The sequence below is a fragment of the Globicephala melas genome, chromosome 15, assembly GCF_963455315.2.
Source record: "Globicephala melas chromosome 15, mGloMel1.2, whole genome shotgun sequence".
Classification (NCBI taxonomy): Eukaryota; Metazoa; Chordata; class Mammalia; order Artiodactyla; family Delphinidae; genus Globicephala; species Globicephala melas.
This window is the reverse complement of record NC_083328.1, coordinates 34,432,780-34,451,038: the sequence shown is the minus strand read 5'-3', so window position 1 is coordinate 34,451,038 and position 18,259 is coordinate 34,432,780. Positions and strand designations below refer to the sequence as shown.

At 49.3% G+C, this 18,259-nt stretch overlaps 2 protein-coding genes across 5 annotated transcripts in view; one reads left to right on the top strand and one right to left on the bottom strand.

Annotated features, from left to right (window-relative positions):
- CORO7 (coronin 7) overlaps window positions 1-3,715 on the bottom strand; it is a 57,809-nt gene extending 54,094 nt beyond the window's left edge. For both annotated transcript variants that reach the window (XR_009559076.1, XM_030883809.2), the window contains exons 1-3: window positions 3,568-3,715; window positions 1,099-1,195; window positions 213-287 (exon numbers count right to left, since the gene is read on the bottom strand). Coding sequence is in view for 1 of the 2 variants with exons in the window: in XM_030883809.2 (XP_030739669.2) it covers window positions 213-287; window positions 1,099-1,195; window positions 3,568-3,627 (232 nt within the window). In the remaining variant the exon portion in view is untranslated. The remainder of the gene's footprint in view (window positions 1-212; window positions 288-1,098; window positions 1,196-3,567) is intronic.
- A 12,057-nt stretch (window positions 3,716-15,772) lies between these two features.
- The window catches only part of DNAJA3 (DnaJ heat shock protein family (Hsp40) member A3), a 31,073-nt gene continuing 28,586 nt past the window's right edge, over window positions 15,773-18,259 (top strand). For all 3 annotated transcript variants that reach the window (XM_030883815.3, XM_030883816.3, XM_060284349.1), the window contains exon 1: window positions 15,773-15,983. In XM_030883815.3, coding sequence (XP_030739675.2) covers window positions 15,773-15,983 — 211 coding nt within the window. The remainder of the gene's footprint in view (window positions 15,984-18,259) is intronic.

Sequence of the window (18,259 nt, the reverse complement as noted above, 5' to 3'; positions counted from 1 at the left end):
CTGGAGCACCCAGCTTCCCTCCTCTCTGCCCAGGGCAGAATTCTCAACCAGGAACCAGCCTTCCAATCCGGACCCCATCTGTCAGAAGGCACAGTGAGGAGAACAGGAGGGATCCAGCCAGCCACAGGGCTGTGGGACCAGGTGAGTATGAATCCTTGGCCCCAGGTCGGGAAGGGCAAGTTCCAGGCTTCCTGGGTCCAGTCTCCACTCACCTGAATGGCAGCCCAGGTGGGTCACATGTCTCTTGTCCTCTCCCTGGCCTTCCAGAGGCACGATGCCCAGCACGCCTGTCAAACAAACACGGGGACTCTGACTTCAGGCCTAATAGGGATCTGTTACCCAGGACTCCCAGAGCACACAAGACCCAAATGCTCAGCCTTGGACCTTCCCAGAGCCTCCACCAACTGTAAGGCCACACCGTTTGGGACAGAGTGATTGGCAGAGGTTTCGGTTCCTGCCCCACACAAGAGCCTTCCGTGACATCGACTGTGCAAAGACACTAGGGTAAAAGGTTGTCTCTTTAAGGCACTGTGGGTCATAAGCAGTCAGCTTGGGGCTACCAGTTGCCACCTTCCCAGCTTTACCTGAGAAAGAAGCCCTCACCCAAGGGCAGCAGAGCTGAGGAACAGGGAGAGAGATCAGGATACAGTGAGATACAGCTCTGCCTGAAGGCTCTGGAATTCTTAGTTCTATAAACCAAAAAGGTATCCATTTCTTGCTTAAGTCAATTTGAGGTCTGAGTTATCACTGACAACCAAAAGAGTTTCAACCAACACAGGGAGCTTTGCATTTGTATTGACCCCAGCTGCTCCCAGAAGAGGAGTGGATTGCATATGAGGATAGCTGGAAACAAAGGCGACAGCCCCCTCCCCACCCTCCAGGCCAAGCTCTTGAAGACCAAGCCAACATGTTTATACAAAGTGTGCTGGCAATGCCCAAAGCAAAGGCAATCTGCCGACTGCACATTGACCAGTTTGCAGGGGTCTAAGGCCTTCATGGTGCTGACCTCTGAGTCCTGAGAGGCCCCTCCAAGCCTCTGGCCCCACCCTACCTAGGGTGACAATGTCTGAATTCCCACAACCATGTTCACCTCCCTACCTGGACGGTCAGAGTTGAATGCAATTAAGCTGCAGCTGGCTTTGATATGGTTCCCACATGAGGGGACAGTTCCTGCTCGAATGTCACTGATCCAGGTCTGAAAATAAAGAACAAAAAACGTGTTGGCCAGGGCTCTGCCTAAAGCAAGGGGTAGGGCATACGGCATAATCCAGGGAACTCTACATTAAAGCTGCACCATTAGAGATGCATTCCTTAGGATCAAACCCTGTCCCCACTCACACAGTCCCTTAGAAAATGCAAAATGTCCTTGAAATGATAACCTGTCATTAAGGGGTTGATTTTCCTTATTAAATAAGTTCTCTAATAAGGGGGAGGAAGCTGTCAGAAGGAAGCTTAGGCTGAACAAAGTCAAGAGGCTAACTGGGCAGTGTGTGTGTTGGTCGAGGGTGGAGGGGTTTGATTCTGTTCAAAGGGAGAGAAGCAGAGAAAGGAGAAGTAAGCACCTAAGGTAGAAGACAGACTTGACTTCCTCAGCTGCATTGCTGAAGGCCTCCACCAAGTACAGGGTCTCTTCCAAGCCCCAGGAGAAAACATTCAAGCTAAGAGAGGGGAAAATAAAGGCCTTTCCACGAAGTCCCATAGTCAGGTGAACGATGCACCCCCATAAAAAGGCAACAAGGTTAACACCCACATACGTAGAGGAGTAGAGGAACACTTTTTCTAAAACGGAGGTCGGCGGGGTCCCAATGTTTCCTGTTGGTTTCAGCACCTCGCAGCATCCCTGCCGCCTGACGATCGAGCACCCACATTTCCCAGCCCACCCACTCACAGTGTCCTGGAAACCACCCCCACCATCCAAGTTTCTAGTTCAATGTTCATCTGCCACGGGTAGAACATTACCATCTTGCATTATTCTCCCCTCCTGATTCATGTTTACTGTACAAATATAGTGACAGGAAATATCTTTGAAGAGAACCCATCACCTGCTCTCCCATCTCCCTAACATATAAACCGTTTTAAGCTCTCCCTGTAATCCCTAATTCCATGCCTGTCTGTTTACCTTGTTGGACTGAGATCCACCCAGAAACAAGCCCCAGAGCTCCTCAAGTACACTCCAGACCCCTCCAAGCATTACTGCACTCAGAGCAACGGTCTTAATGCAAATGTGAGAACCTCTCCACCACCAGTCCCCCACACCCGCTTCAACCTTTCGATGGCTCCCCACTGCACTCAGAGTAAAACCCAACTTCTTCCTGTGGCCCTCGGGCTCTGCAGGCCCACTATGGACTCATCTGACACCATCCTTCCCTGTCACTGCCCTCCATCCACCCGGGTCCACTTTCCTTCTTCCACCAGGCTCTTTCTCACCCCATTCTTCCTATGGCTGGCTGCTTCTCACCCTTCCTGACTTAGCTTAAATGTCACCTCCTCCCAGCAGCCTTCCCAGACTATCCTACTGAGGTTAACCCCACCTCTAGGTCCATCTCCATCTTCATCTTCATCCCAGCCCCTCATGTGTGTTCTTCAGTGCACTTATTAAAACCTGCATTGCCCTTGCATGCCTGTCTGCTTTCTGGCTGTCTCCCTCAAGAGACTAAGCATCAGAGAGGAAGGAAAATGCTGTCGTGTTCACTGCTGTGGTTCCAGCAGCTGGACACAGCACATGGGACGTGCCCAGGAAATATGATCCAGAGGATAAAAACCGGGTTTTTGCTCCAGGCTGCCCTCATGTGAGATGGTCCCTGATGGGGTCACCAGAGGTCAGTTCCTAGGCTTCATTATTGGAAGACACTCACAGGCCTCACAAATAATGTTTCGCTGCAGACCACGGATGGCATCATCTCTGAAGCACACCCCTCATCAGGCCTGCTGCGCTTCCAGGGGACCGAGGTGCCCTCCCACCACCTGGTTCAGCTCTTCCTCTGGGCTCCACCTGCTCGGGCTTCCCAGGCCCCACCCAGCCTTTGGCAGCATCACCCCGAATAGGGGAAGAGCTCACGCCAGCCGCGAGAGGAAGCGCCAGCGGAAACCCGAGGGAGGAGCGCGCTTCTGGCCGAGGAGCTCCCCCTCTCCAGCTGACACACCCAGACTCGCCAAGACCAGGGCAGAGAGGGGCATGTCTCTCACACCCCAGCCCCGGGCAGGGGCGATCGGGGCGGCAGGGAGGAGGAGCCGCCCGGCTCGGGGCGAGGCCGACCGGAAGCCGGGAAGGCAGGCAGCCTCGCAGGCTTCAGGCCTTGGCCCCACTGGGCTGGCTGCGCCGCCTCGGTGGTCCCGGTGCGAGGCGGCCGGGCCAGCGGACCGCAGGGCTCATGGCGAGGCCAGAGAGTGTCCCGGGAGCGCCAGGCTCCGACCACCGCGCGGCGACGGACGGCCCGGACGACGGCCCCGGGCCTGAAGGGGGGGCGCCTGGGCAGGCGGGCTCGGGGCGGGGGGAGGGTCCCCGCGCTGGGCCAGAGGAGGGGGAGGGGTGGCCGCTGGGCAAGGGGCGATGGCAGCCGGGCTCACCTCGCGGCGGGGCGGCCGAGCTTCCGTATGCCGGAACTTGGACACCTTGAAGCGGTTCATGGCGGCGGGGACCGCGGCGGGCGCAGCTTCGAAGACCCGAGCGTCGGCTCTCAGGTGCACCGCGAGCAGCCGCGACTCCCGCCTCCTCCCGCCCCACCCACGGCCCGCCGCTCGCGGCCACGCCCCTACGCGTCTCAAGCCAATCGCAGCCCGCTCCGGTCCACCGAGCCACTCCCCCAGCCCCTCTCCCTCCGCGCGCACGCCGAGGGCCCCGCCCCCAGGCCAATCGCCGCTCGGCCTCCCCTGGAGGCCACGCCCCGATGCCGAAGGCCTGGCCGCGCGGGTCCGGAGGTCACGTGCGGCGCGTTGTCCGCCCGCTGTCCCGCCGGGCGTGCGGGACGAGGGGCAACAGCTGTGATTTTGTGGCCAGGGATTTACCTCGGGAGGCTTTCCAGTGTGCGGGGCACGTCCTTCCCCGGGAGGAGGGAAAGCAGAAGTGAACTAGCTCCACTTAGGAGACTGGGAACACTCTCAGGGAGAGAAGGGCCGCTGGCACGGGTCACACAGATAGTGGCAGCGGAGGGGAGCCCAGGTCTGATGCAAATCCCTGTCCGTGGGACCTACTCTATAGGCTCCGCATCCCACCCACCCTGCTTAGGTCATGTGGGCTCGGTAGGAGCGGGGATGGAGACTTCAGCGTCCCCTTATAAGGGCGAGTCAGGCCTTGGGCGCGGTGGGGCAAAACTCCCCGAAGGAAATCAATCAATTACAGATAAGCTGAAAGGGCAGGAGATAAGGGCCATGGAGAATCTCTTAAACAGCAAATTTGCCCAACCGGCGCTGCTTGGTTAGTCCCTGGACAAACCAGGGGCGATGCATTCCACAAGCCTTTCTCTTCGCTTTGAAAATTGACTCCGTGATTCCAGAATATGCTTTCTGCTTGAGAACAGACATAACACCTGCTCAGGCGTGTCTGGAAAGGGGACTTTGATCTGAGGAATGCGAATGATTGGTCGCAACGTCCCGCTGCTGTGAAAATTCGCCTTCCGCAGCCTGCTGCAGACAACAGCCTCAACTTAGGCAGGCTGTCCAGCGGGTAACTCTGAAAGCTTAGTCTGGCGATGGGCACGAATGGACTCCAAAATGCAAGTTCTTTTTTTCAGTTCTCACAGGTAAAATGTGACCACTCAGGGGCCCTTACTGAGTTAAGAGCGACTTTGATCTCCATAAACTAAAGATAGACTGGCAGTAGGGTTGACTGAGGCCTGGGATTTGGAATTCCAAGCAGTCTGGCAGCCACTGGAGTTCAGCTTTCCCATGGCACATACTCTTCAGACTCTGGAATTCCAGCAGCTTTGGAAAAGGCACCATCAGTACAGTCTTGAGTTCGTGTGGTGTTCAGTTACTGCAGGTGTCGCTTATGCTTTTCTTTTTTTTAATTGTGGCAAAAAAACATATAAAATCTAACATTTTTACCTGTACAGTTCAGGAGTGTTAAAGACATTCACAGTGTTGTGCAACAGATATCCAGAACTTTTTCAAGCAAAGCTGGAACTATAGCCATTAAGCAACAGCTCCCCATTTCCCCTTCTCCCCAACCCATAGTAATCATCATTCTGCTTCCTGTTTCTATGAATTTGACTACTTTAGATACCAAGTATAAGTGGAATCATGCACCATTTGTCTTTTTGTGACTGGCTTATTTCATTGTAATGTCCTCAAGGCTCATCCCTGCTGTAGCATGTGGCAGAATTTCCATCCTTCTTAATACTGGATAATATTCTGTTGCATGTATTTACCACATTTTGTTTATTCATTTGTCCATCAACGGTTACTTGGGTTCACCCACCTCTTGGCTATTGTGAGTAATGCTTCTAAGAACATGGCTGTGCAAATATCTCTTCTGGACTCTGCTTTCAATACTTTTGGATATATACCCAGAAGTGGGATTGTTGGAGCATATGGTAGTTCTATTTTAAATTTTCTGAGGGACCTCCATACCAGATATTGTTTTTAGAATTACGGTTACTAAAAGTTAGGGTTTTTAAAAAATATTTATTTATTTGGGTTGCAATGGGTCTTAGTTGCAGCATGAGGAATCTTTAGTTGCGGTGTGTGGACTTCTTAGTTGCAGCATTTGTGCGGGATCTAATTCCCTGACCAAGGATCGAACCCAGGCCCCCTCCATTGGGAGCACAGAGTCTTACCCAGTGGACCACCAGGGAAGTCCTACTAAAAGTTTATTACCATCCTTTACTTACTGTTGGTTGTTTGGTTAATTGTACAGTATGCAGTAACCCCTATTTGCATCAACTGTATTTGACTTATAACTTTCCAGTACGGGGACATTCAGACATTATGTATTGTGGTTCAAATATAAATCAACTGTAGACCTAAAACTATACAATTCTTAGAAGAAAACATGGGGCAAAAGCTTCACAACAACCTTTCCCCTGGCTGGCAGCTTGGAGGCTGCACGATGCCTGGAGTTACTGTAAAAGACGTGAACCAGCAGGAGTTCGTCAGAGCTCTGGCAGCCTTCCTCAAAAAGCCCGGGAAGGGCTTCCCTGGTGGCGCAGTGGTTGAGAGTCCGCCTGCCGATGCAGGGGACACGGGTTCGTGCCCCGGTCCGGGAAGATCTCACATGCCGCGGAGCGGCTGGGCCCGTGAGCCATGGCCGCTGAGCCTGCGCGTCTGGAGCCTGTGCTCTGCAGCGGGAGAGGCCACAGCAGTGAGAGGCCCGCGTACTGCAAAAAAAAAAAGTCCGGGAAGCTGAAAGTCCCTGAATGGGTGGACACTGTCAAGCTGGCCAAGCATAGAGAGCTCTCTCCCTACGATGAGAACTGGTTCTACATACAAGATGCTTCCACAGCATGGCACCTGTACCTCCAGGGTGGCGCTGGGGTTGGTTCCATGACCAAGATCTATGAGGTGTGTCAGAGACATGGTGTCATGCCCAGCCACTTCAGCAGAGGCTCCAAGAGCGTGGCCCGTCGGGTCCTCCAAGCCCTGGACGGGCTAAAAATGGTGGAAAAGGACCAAGATGGGGGCTTCAAACTAACACCTCACGGACAGAGAGATCTGGATGGAATCTCTGGACAGGTGGCAGCTGCCAACAAGAAGCGTTAGAACAAACGATGATGGGTTAATAAATTGCCTCATTCGTAAGAAAAAAGAAAAAGCTTCACAACATTGGATTTGGCACTGAATTTTTGGATATGACACCAAAGGTACAGGCAAAAAAGAAAAAATAGACAAATTGGACTTCATAAGAATTTTTTTAATTTGTGCATCAAAAGACACTGTCAGGGGCTTCCCTGGTGGTGCAGTGGTTAAGAATCCGCCTGCCAATGCAAGGGACACGGGTTTGAGCCCTGGTCCGGGAAGATCCCACATGCCGCAGAGCAACTAAGCCCGTGCTCCACAACTACTGAGCCTGTGCTCTAGAGCCCGTGAGCCACAACTACTGAAGCCCGCACGCCTAGAGCCTGTCCTGTGCTCTACAACAAGAGAAGCCATCGCAATGAGAAGCCCGCGCACCGCAATGAAGAGTATCTTCTGCTCACCGCAACTAGAGAAAGCCCGCGCGCAGCAATGAAGACCCAACGCAGCCAAAAATAAATAAATAAATAAATAAATTTTATTTTTAAAAAAAGAGAGAGATACTGTCAGCAGAGTGAAAGGCAACCCACAGGGTGGGAGAAGATATCTGCAGATCATAGATCTGATAAGGGATTAATATCCAGAATATATAAAGAACTCCTAAAACTTAACGACAACAAAAAACCTACATAGGGACTTCCCTGGTGGTCCAGTGGTAAAGAATCTGCCTTCCAATTCAGGGGACAAGGGTTTGATCCCTGACTGGGGAACTAAGATCCCACATGCCACGGGGCAACTATGCCTGCGTGCCACAACTATTGAGCTCACGCGCCTCAACAAGAGAGCTCGCGTGCGGCAAACTACAGGGCCCACGTGCCCTGGAGCCATCCCACCACAACTAGAGGAGAAAACCCCGCATACCACAACTAGAGAGAAGCCTGAGCACAGCAGAGACCACGCGCCATAATCTCGACAAAGATCCCGTGTGCTGCAACTAACACCTGACATAGCCAAAAAAATAAGGAAAATAAATTAATATTTTTAAAAAGTTTTAAAGAAAAAATCTACCTAATTTTATTTATTTATTTTTTTCCGGTATGCGGGCCTCTCACTGCTGTGGCCTCTCTCGTTGCAGAGCACAGGCTCCAGATGCGCAGGCTCCAGATGCGCAGGCTCAGCGGCCATGGCTCACGGGCCCAGCCACTCCGCGGCATCTTCCCAGACCGGGGCACGAACCCACATCCCCCGCATCGGCAGGCGGACTCTCAACCACTGTGCCACCTGGGAAGCCCTAAACCTACCTAAAAATGAGCAAAGGACTTGATAGATATTGCTCCAAAGAAGATATACACATGGCCAATTAGCACATGAAAAGATGTTCAACATCACTACTCATCAGAGAAACGCAAATCAAGACTACAATAAGTTAACACTTCACACACAGTAGGATAGCTACTATCAAAAACAAAACAAAACGAAAAACAAAACCCAGAAAAACAGAAAGTAATAAGCCTTGAAGAGGATTTAGAGTAATTGGAACCCTTGTACGTGCTTGGTGGGAATGTAAAATGGTATAGACACTGTGGAAAACTTTATGACAGTTCCTTAAAAAATTAAAATAAAACTGCCACATGATCCAAGAATTTCACTTTTGGGTACATACCCAAAAGAATTGAAAACAGAGTCACAAAGAAATATTTGCACGCCTATGTTCATAGCAGCATTATTCACAATAACTAAAACATGGAAGAATCCAAATGTACATTGATGGATGAGTGGATAATCAAAATGTGGTATATACATTCATTGGAATATTGTTTAAAGTAATTAGCTTTTAAAAAGAAAGACAATTGGGGGGCTTCCCTGGTGGCACAGTGCTTAAGAATCCTCCTGCCAATGCAGGGGATACAGGTTTGAGCTCTGGTCTGGGAAGATCCCACATGCCTCAAAACAACTAAGCCCCGTGCACCACAACTACTGAGCCTGCACTCTAGAGCCCGTAAGCCACAACTACTGAACCCAAGTGCCACAACTACTGAAGCCCTCGCACCTAAAGCCTGTGCTCTGCAACAAGAGAAGCCACCGCAATGAGAAGCCCATGCACCGCAACAAAGAGTAACCCCCACTCGCCACAACTAGAGAAAGCCCGTGTGCAGCAATGAAGACCCAACGCAGCCAAAAATAAATAAATAAGATAAAAAAAAAAAAGACAATCGGGAATTCTGTGGCAGTCCAGTGGCTGGGAATCTTCACTTTCCCTGCTGAGGGCCGGGGTTCAATCCCTGGTCGGGGAACTAAAATCCCACAAGCCTCATGGTGCAGCCAAAAAAAAAAAGGAAAGAAAATCTGCAAGATGCAGATTTCATTAGGCATAGATGAAACTTGAGAACAAAAAGATAAATACTGTACGATTCCATTTATGTGGTACTTATAGTACTCAAAATCATAGAGATGGAAAGTAGAATGGTGGTTGCCAGGGGCTGGGGGAGGAGGAAGTGGGGAGTTTAATGGGTATAGAGTTTCAGTCTTACAGGATGAAAAGAGTTTGGAGATGGATGGTGGTGATGGTTGCACAAAATTATACATATATTTAATACCACTGAACTGTGCTCTTAAAATAGTTAAGATGTTAAATTTTATTATGTGCATTTTCCCACAATAAAAAAAATATAAATCAACTATACACCTACTGCAAAAGTTCATTGTAAACCTCCCAGATTTGCTTGATGTCACTTCATTGTTATCCCTGAATTACTTGTGTTTTTTTTTAATGTACCATTATGTCAGATGGGCCTAAATGGGCACAGTCAGAAAGCGAGAAAGCCTTTAACCCCCAGAGGTAACAAATGGATATGCCATGGGCTAAATCTGGTCTACAGATATGTTTTAGTGGTTCACATGGTGTTTTAAAAATTGGGAAGCTTCAAAAAAGTTTGGATTTCAGATCTCTTGAAAAACTGAAAGATCTGGCAACACTAGGTCCACATCCCTACGTGGCTAAAATGCGCTGGAGCTGACAGCAACTGCCACTTTTAAAAAATATTTATTTATTTATTTGGCTGCGTAGGGTCTTAGTTGAGGCACATGGGATCTTCATTGCCGCATGCAAGATCTCCATTTGGCATGTGGGATCTTTAGTTGATTACTTTTGGCTGCGCTGGATCTTCGTTGCTGCCCACGGGTTTTCTCTAGTTGCAGCAAGCTGGGGCTACTCTCGATTGGGGTGTGTGGGGTTCTCACTGTTGTGGCTTCTCTAGTTGCGGAGCACAGGCTCTAGGCGCCCGGGCTTCAGTAGTTGTGGCTCGCGGGCCCTAGAGCACAGGCTCAGTAGTTGTGGCACACAGGCTTAGTTGTTCCACGGCATGTGGGATCTTCCTGAACCAGGGCTCAAACCTGTGTCCCCCGCATTGGCAGGTGGATTCTTAACCACTATGCCACCAGGGAAGTCCCAGCCCCTGTGGTCTTATGCACAGCCACTCCACTCTTGTGCTTTAGCTGTCTGGTCCTGGCACCTGGGTTTGTGATCCCCTGACCTTCTCTCCCGGGAGAGAAAGAGGCCATGCCCCTGGCTGTGCTGGGTCATGTGACTATTGCCACAAACTGGGGGCTGGTGGAATCAGAGTAGAAGAATGTCAACTTTTCCATTGCCATAGTGATGAACCTGAGCTCCACAGCAGGGGAGATGGAAGGGCCAGAGGGACATCATCAAGGCCCAGAGAATGACCATCTCACGTGTTCCCAGGTCCATTCTGGCTGAGTGATCACTGGAGAATAATTTTAGTAGAGTTCAGAGCTCTAAGGCTGCTGCAGACTTGAGCAGAATAAATTACTTCATGGATTGCAAAGTTGAACTGACAGCCTCCAAGATTCCTTCCAGCCCCTCAGGCCTATGAATTGACAGCTTTGTCTCTTTGCACTCCTAGAAACCCCATTTCACTGTCTGTCTATAAGGACACAGGAAGACACCCCTCTACCTTAAAAGGCAGCCTATCAAAACGTGGATTAGATTTCAATAGGGCGGATGTCTGGTTAGCTTGGTGCCTGGCAGGATGATTTCAATTTCACAGGTCCTATTTCCAAGAGTAATTAATAATGAACAAGAATTTGGGAGTCCATTATAGTGAGGTCCTCATTCTAGAAAACTCAAAACACTTCGTGTAACCAAAGGAAGAGACATCAGCAGAAAGAAAAGGGACGAGCAAGAAGAAAGCAAAAAAAAAACACACAAAAGCATTAAAGAGCCTTAGGATGCATCTTTATTTTCAGCTGTGATTCCAAAGAGAGTAATTTTCTGACATGGTGTTCCCTCAATCTTCTGTAAAGTCAGTTGTTTCCATAAATTAGAATTTTTGTAAGAGAAGGAGGCATGAAGCCAGCTTCAGTGCCAATGACAAATTATTTAGATCTAGTTATCTGCCCCTGAAATGGTTGTTTATTAAAATACACAAAGGCACATGTAATTATTTCAGCACAGGAAATGAACAATTAAGCAACAAAATACATTTCAAAAATGGAGAAAAACATGACAGTGCACCTTGTATTATTATTTTGTTGTTTATGGAGGTGTACTCATGTAGTCCTGGGGCTCTGAAGTTTTACTACATCTAGTGATTTGTTCTGCTTTTTTTTTTACAATAACTTGCAAACTATTTATATATATATTTTTTGGCCATGCCGCATGGTACACAGGATCTTAGTTCCCCCAACCAGGATCTAACCTGTGCCCCCTGCAATGGAAGCACGGGGTCTTAACCACTGGACTGCCAGGGAAGTCCCCCAAATTTTTTTTTTTTTTTTTTTTTGTGGTATGCGGGTCTCTCACTGTTGTGGCTTCTCCCGTTGCGGAGCACAGGCTCCGGACACGCAGGCTCAGCGGCCATGGCTCACCAGCCTAGCCGCTCCGCGGCATATGGGATCTTCCCGGACCGGGGCACGAACCCGTGTCCCCTGCATCGGCAGGCGGACTCTCAACCACTGCGCCACCAGGGAAGCCCCCCAAAATATTTTAACAGAAACACAAAATTTAATTTTTGTGGTGATAATTCACAACTAAAGGACATTTCCATAGAAAAGACTGTCATTTACTAAGGTGATGTTTTTCACTTTGGAGTCTACTGATCACCAGGAGATCCACAGCTTTATTCTCAGCAACTGTGGTTCTTTTTTTTTCTTTAGGAGTTCCTTTCATTTCTCAGGTTTGTGAAACATTGCTTAAGTTTAAGCCTAGCTTGGGCAGAAGAGTATTTAGCTGGGAGCTGAAACAACTTGTGGTTTTTTTAAAGGGCCTTTTAGGAAATCATTAGCATGAAAGTCCTGTTGGGAATACCCAGGTGAGCCAGGCAAGGATATAGTTCATCTTCTACTGCAGGGAACTGCACCCACTGCAGAGGTCATGCCTGGGAACATCTGGGTCCCACATTCCACACTCCCTCGGAATTGTCCCATACTCTCTTGGGGAGGAAAGGAAATGCCACAACTAGAGAAATTGTGACCTTGCTTGTATTGCCTCTGAAGGCTTAGGCCCTTCTGCCCTCCTGGGAAGGGCTCCTCACTCATATGGAGAAGGAGCAGCGGTCCCATCATGTAGCCGTGGACTTGGGCAGTCCCATAGTACCTCAGAAGCCCAATGTCCACTGGAAATCACAGGGTAGACCTTCTAGTCTCCCTTTGCCTTCAGCCCAGCACGCTGGAGGACCACACTTAAATTCCCTGCTAGTGCTCCCAGATCTCCCCATCTCAGGAGAGCCAGAAAGGGAGCAGTAGAATAGTAAAATGAGAAGTGCAGACAGGAAGATGCTTGCGAAACTTGTCTGCCTTTTGCAAAACATTTGTTTCTCCTTAAAGCTGAAGTTTTTGGCTTTAGACCAGAGAAGGGGGTGGGGGGGGCGGGGAGGAAGCGGGGAAGGAGACCCAGGACATATTTTGCCTGAAAGTGTGGGTAGGTGTCGCCTGTGTGCTCATCCCAGTTTTTAGCCACAGCCTGGGATGGATGCATTTGTGTTCGGTCACAGCTGAAGTCCTTGGGTGATGGTGAAATCATCTGTAGGTAAGGGTGGTAATAAATACTTGCCCTGCCCCTCTCCTTTTGTTGTAAAAAGCAAATGAAATTCTGCATGAGGAAGTGCTTTGTAAACTATCCAGGGTTATATGACTGGGATCTACTGATCACAATTTACCAAGGCTCATGGTTTAAAGAGAAGGGCTCTAGTTTTCTGTTAAAAGATCTTAGTTCACCCACTCACCAGCTGTGTGAACTTGGACAAGTCTTTTCACTTTTCAGAGCTTATTTTGGTGTTATTTTGTGGTGAGGGTGAGGGGTCCATTTGTAAAAATGGGAATAGCCTCTGCCCTACTAACCCAGAGGGTTGTGATTGTATCAAGATAGAAAACATGAGAAAGTTCTTTGTGAGCTGGAGACTGTTCTTAGCACAGCCAAAGTTTTCCTATCTCTCCATAGCCACCAATTGCCTGAAATTGGTCCCATCGATATCTCAGGGGTGTTCAGTCCAAGTAATAATAACTCATTATCTTTTTTCCCCCAAAACTGCTTCTTTCCTGGGATTTTTAGCTTGGCATGACTACTGTTTGGAGAACATAAAAAAAGCATATTCGTTGTCTCCAAACAACCATCGACTCAAGATGATTCAGGAAGCACAGACCAAGGACCACTGCTGTGGAGATTTCCCAAGCTTTGTAATCTACTCGTTTAGTAACTGTATCATCTCTTGTCTTTCTATGGTGACTAGCAGTGAGAGAAAGCAGGCATAGCCCTAGGCTGCTCTCACCAGGGAGTCTTGCCAGAGGCTTCCGTGTTCTCTCCTGGGCCTTTTTCCCCTCCTTTAGTAGTCATCCTCACCCACTCCATTCCCTATGGCCTCCCCAACAATCAGCCTTCCTGCTATCCCCAGAAACAAGAACACACACCCACTTTCGGTGTGGAGGATCTTCACTGTTAATCACTGTGGGGAAGTAGATGGGGGGAGGGGCTGGTACTAAAATACAAAAAAGTGAGGAAGTTACAAAGCTGACAAAGTTTTCATATTAGTGAGCCCTCCTCTAGTTCCTAACTCACTCTGAGGTGGTAAATGAAAATCCCTTTGGCTCTTGTTCTCAGCTTTTATTCCTGAAAGCTGTACTTCTCATCCAGCACCCTCCCCGCTCCCCTTAGGTTTTGGGATCCCTTTGGGCAAGTAACTGTCTGCGTTCTCCTTGGTGTTCCAGTGCTTAGCATACAGCCTGGCACATAGGACTGACATATATTGAGCACTTACTATGTGCCAAGTACAGTATGAAGGCTTTACATGGATTATTTCACTCTGTCCTCAGATGATCCTTTGAGGTAGTTACTATTATGCCCCATTTTAGAGAAAGGGAACTGAGGGACTTCCCTGGCGGTCTGGTCCAATGGTTAAGACTCCACATTTCCACTGCAGCGGGCACAGGTTCGATACCTGGTCAGGAAACTAAGATTTTGTGTGCCGCGTGGCGCAGCCAAAAAAACAAGAGAAAGGAAACTGAGGCACAGAGAGGTAAAGTAAGTTGTCCAAGGACACACAGCAGAGCTGGGATTCAGTCCCAGGCAGTCTGACTCCACAGCCCATAAGCTTAAGCACTACGCTGGAGACATTTAAATATTAAACAAACTCTTTTCCCCATTTCCCATCCCATGGACAGCCTTTTCCTGTTTCTCTAGAACGTCCCTTGCTCACCTCAGTCCTCTACATTTCCTAGCGCAAACTCTCAACTATTTCTTGCAGTTTACAACAGCCTCATAACTCTTCTTCACTGGACCAGTGGTTTTTAACCTTCTTTCAATTTCAGAGCCTGTGGAGAATTTGATTGATGAAAGCTATGGATATTTCCCCAGATTTATATCCACATCCACAAAAATTTCATGTATAATGGGGGAAGGGGCAAGGAGCACAGACCATCTTAAATTCATCCATGAGCCCTCAGGTTACCTTTCTATTGTTAAGGGTGGTGGCAGTGGGAGTGTGAAAGCAGAAACCCCTCTACAGGACTTACCAGGCCAGGTTTATCTTTCCAGCCTCATCTCCAGTCATACACCCCAAGTTTAGAGCGTACAGGGCAAGCACTTTCACATCTGCTTTTGAAGTTCTTGCTGCTTAGAATACTCTTCCCCTCCACCGCTACCTGACACACTTTTCACCAAAGTCCAACTCGAATGTTACCTCTCAGATGCCTTCCCTGACACCCCAATGCCCCCGACCTATTTGAGAAACTCCTCACCTGTGTGCCTGTAACACTGTTTATACCTACAATAGCACTGATCACATTATCTTAGTTGCCAAGGAGCCTGTCTCTCGACTCATCGTGAGCTCCTCCAAAGTAGGGATGGTATGTCATTCATCATTGCATCCTCGACATTCTAGAACGCGCGGGACACCTAACAGGTGACCAAAACGTTTATTAAATTCGTTTTCGGGTAGCTCGGCTCACATTCAGCGACCGCCAAGTTCACTACAGGTTTGGAAAAGACAAATGCGCTTAGGAGACAGCTGAGCGATCAAAGTTCTTTTCGTGGGGAATCATCCAGAGGGAGAGTGAGCTTGAGGCCTGGATCTAGGAGTAGGGCAGAGACCGCAGCCGCTTGCGCCGACGCCGGGTGAGTAAGCCTCAAGCAAGGAGACCTAAGACTCAGGGTCAGGAGGAAGGAAGCCGCGCGCTGCATGCTGAGATCTGCGCTACTGACGGCCGCATTGCACGCCGGGGTTTGTAGTCCCGCCCCTTGCCGGGCCCCTCAGACCAGTTACATTCGGCTGCACTCAACCACGCCCTTATACAGATAAGGTACAGTATTGATCATCCAACACAGAATGACTAGGCTCTTCAAGGCAAGTTACCTATTAGCAGTTTTTAGAGCAAACATCATTTCGGCGTCTGCTACGAAGAAAGCGCATTGGGTGCGGACGCGCACGCGCAACGCGCGCGTGCGCTCGGGTGCGTGCGTGTGTCTCCCTCACTCCCCCCGCTAGTGAACGCAGCGGGCCCCGCCCCTAGAAGTGCCGGCTCTGCGCGCGTGCGTAGTCCGCGTGAGGCCGCCTTGAGCCGGGTGGCGCAGGCGCAGTGTCCCCGGGCCAAGATGGCGGCGCGGTGCTCTACACGCTGGTTGCTGGTGGCCGTGGGGACTCCGCGGCTGCCGGCTGCAGCGGGGAGGGGGGCTCGGCCGCCCATGGGGGGCGTGGTGGGGGCGTCACTGGGCCGCAGTCTGAGCGTCCCAGCCTTTGCGCCTTCCCTGGGAGCTCGCGGTCCCGGGGCGCTGCTGACTTTGAGACCGGGTGTCAGCCTCACAGGTGAGTGCAGGCTCCAGCGCCTGAGTGAGGGGCTCCAAGGCCTGGAAAGGAGTGACTCGCTTTGCTCCGACTACGGTGGTAGCGGGGTGGAGCGTGTCTTCTGATCTACATGCAGAATCGCTTGGGGGAGATGGGCCAGCAGTAGGCAGAGAGACCCAAATGGCTACTCAGAGGTGGTAAACGAGGGAGAGCTGCGTGGAGCCTCCGGCGGCGGGGATGAAACGCTCCGCAGCCGTGAACCTTCACCTCTCTGTAAACATTTCTGGAGGCCTCTTTCCGGCCTGCCGCTGCTCTCCTGCCCAATTCCTTTCCCTTCCCTCTACCTTCTAGCCTGTAATGGAAGGGAAGAGGTAACTGCCATTCGGTGAGTACCTGCTCATGGGCTAGCTGGGCACTTTGTGCTTCTTCTTACTTGATGGTAACAACAACCCTGCAAGGTGGGGCTCATCATCCCCATTTTATTTTGTTTTTGTTTTTGTTTTGCGGTAGGCGGGCCTCTCACTGTTGTGGCCTCTCCCGTTGCGGAGCACAGGCTCCGGACGCGCAGGCTCAGCGGCCATGGCTCACGGGCCCAGCCGCTCCGCGGCATGTGGGATCTTCCCGGACCGGGGCACGAACCCGTGTCCCCTGCATCGGCAGGCGGACTCTCAACCACTGCGCCACCAGGGAAGCCCCATCATCCCCATTTTAAAGAGTGGGGAACTGAGGTTCTAGCAGAGGAGTTGACCCGCCCAAGGTCATAAAGTTAGATAAGGAGAGTTGTCCCAAATCCAGAGCTGTTCTTCCATAGCTTACGCTCTCCACCACATGGTGTAAATTGAAGGACATACTGTTTTTTAGAAGTCCCTTTTGATTGACATATATACACTAATATGTATAAAGTAGATAACTAGTAAGAGCCTGCTGTATAAAAAATAAATAAAATTAAAAAATAAAGAAGTTCTTATGTTGGTCATTGATGCAAACTAATATATATTGAGCACTTACTATGCACCAGGCATGGATCATTTCCATGTAATAAACACTGCTATTAATTCTATTTTATAGATTAAAAAATTGAGGCTTAGATGTTAACTTGAAGAATGTCGCAAAGCTAGAAAGTAGTTGAGCCTTGATTCAAAACCTGCTGCTTTCTTAATTGCTGGAGGTGATGTTGAATTAGTATATATTAATCCTTTTAAGTGTTTAGCTATGATGGTTTCTTATGCTGTGTGTTGGGTGACTTCCCTTATAGTGAGATAAGGAAGGAAGAAGGAAACAGTGAACAACCAACGATGTGCCTGGATTGGGCTAGATGTTTGTGTTCCCTAGAATTTGTGCAAATGATATTTAAACTATAAACTTACAAAGATGATTAATTAGAGGATCCTGGCAAGGTAATTTACACAAGGTTTTTTCCTATTGAGATCCAATTTTTAATGCTTACATAAAAGCCAGTAATTAAAGTATCAGTAATTGTTATTACTTTGTACAGTGAACACTACTCCAGTAATGTGTGTGCGACCTGGGTGGATTATTTAATCCTTTTGTGCCTCTTATTCCTTAATTGAAAATGTTTTTATTTACAGGTATTTATTGAGGACTTGTCATATGCTAGGTACTGTTCTAGGTACAGGGGATACAGCAGAGAACAAAGAGATTGGATGTGGTTTTGGTCAGAATGGTCCCTTTTTTTTTTTTGCGATAGGCGGGCTTCTCACTGTTGTGGCCTCTCCCGTTGCGGAGCACAGGCTCCGGACGCGCAGGCTCAGCGGCCATGGCTCACGGGCCCAGCTGCTCCGCGGCATGTGGGATCTTCCTGGACCGGGGCACGAACCCATGTCCCCTGCATCGGCAGGCGGACTCTCAACCACTGCGCCACCAGGGAAGCCCCAGAATGGTCACATTTTTAAATTCTGTTCCTGCCACCTATATTTCCTCATGGATGGATGGAGCAGTAGTCTGCCCAGGTTTCCTCAGGATTATTTGGATTGATGTCATGCTGTATTTCTCAGGATGAGCAAAAGTGGTCGTTTTTAGGTTTTGCCAACGTTTTCTAATGTCAAGGTTATTGTGAATAGAATTTGACTACATCTTTGTGCTCAATTACTAATTCCTTAGATACCTATTAAGCTAAATTAGTTCATATCACATTTGCCCAGGTTTGGGAACATTTTTTGATAATTGTGTATGTGTATGTGTGAGAGACAGACAAGCACTAAGTACTGAGCCTGGCATGGGGTGATTACTAAGGAACTGCAGTCAGCTGTCCTTTTCCCCAAGTGAGCCCAGTGCCC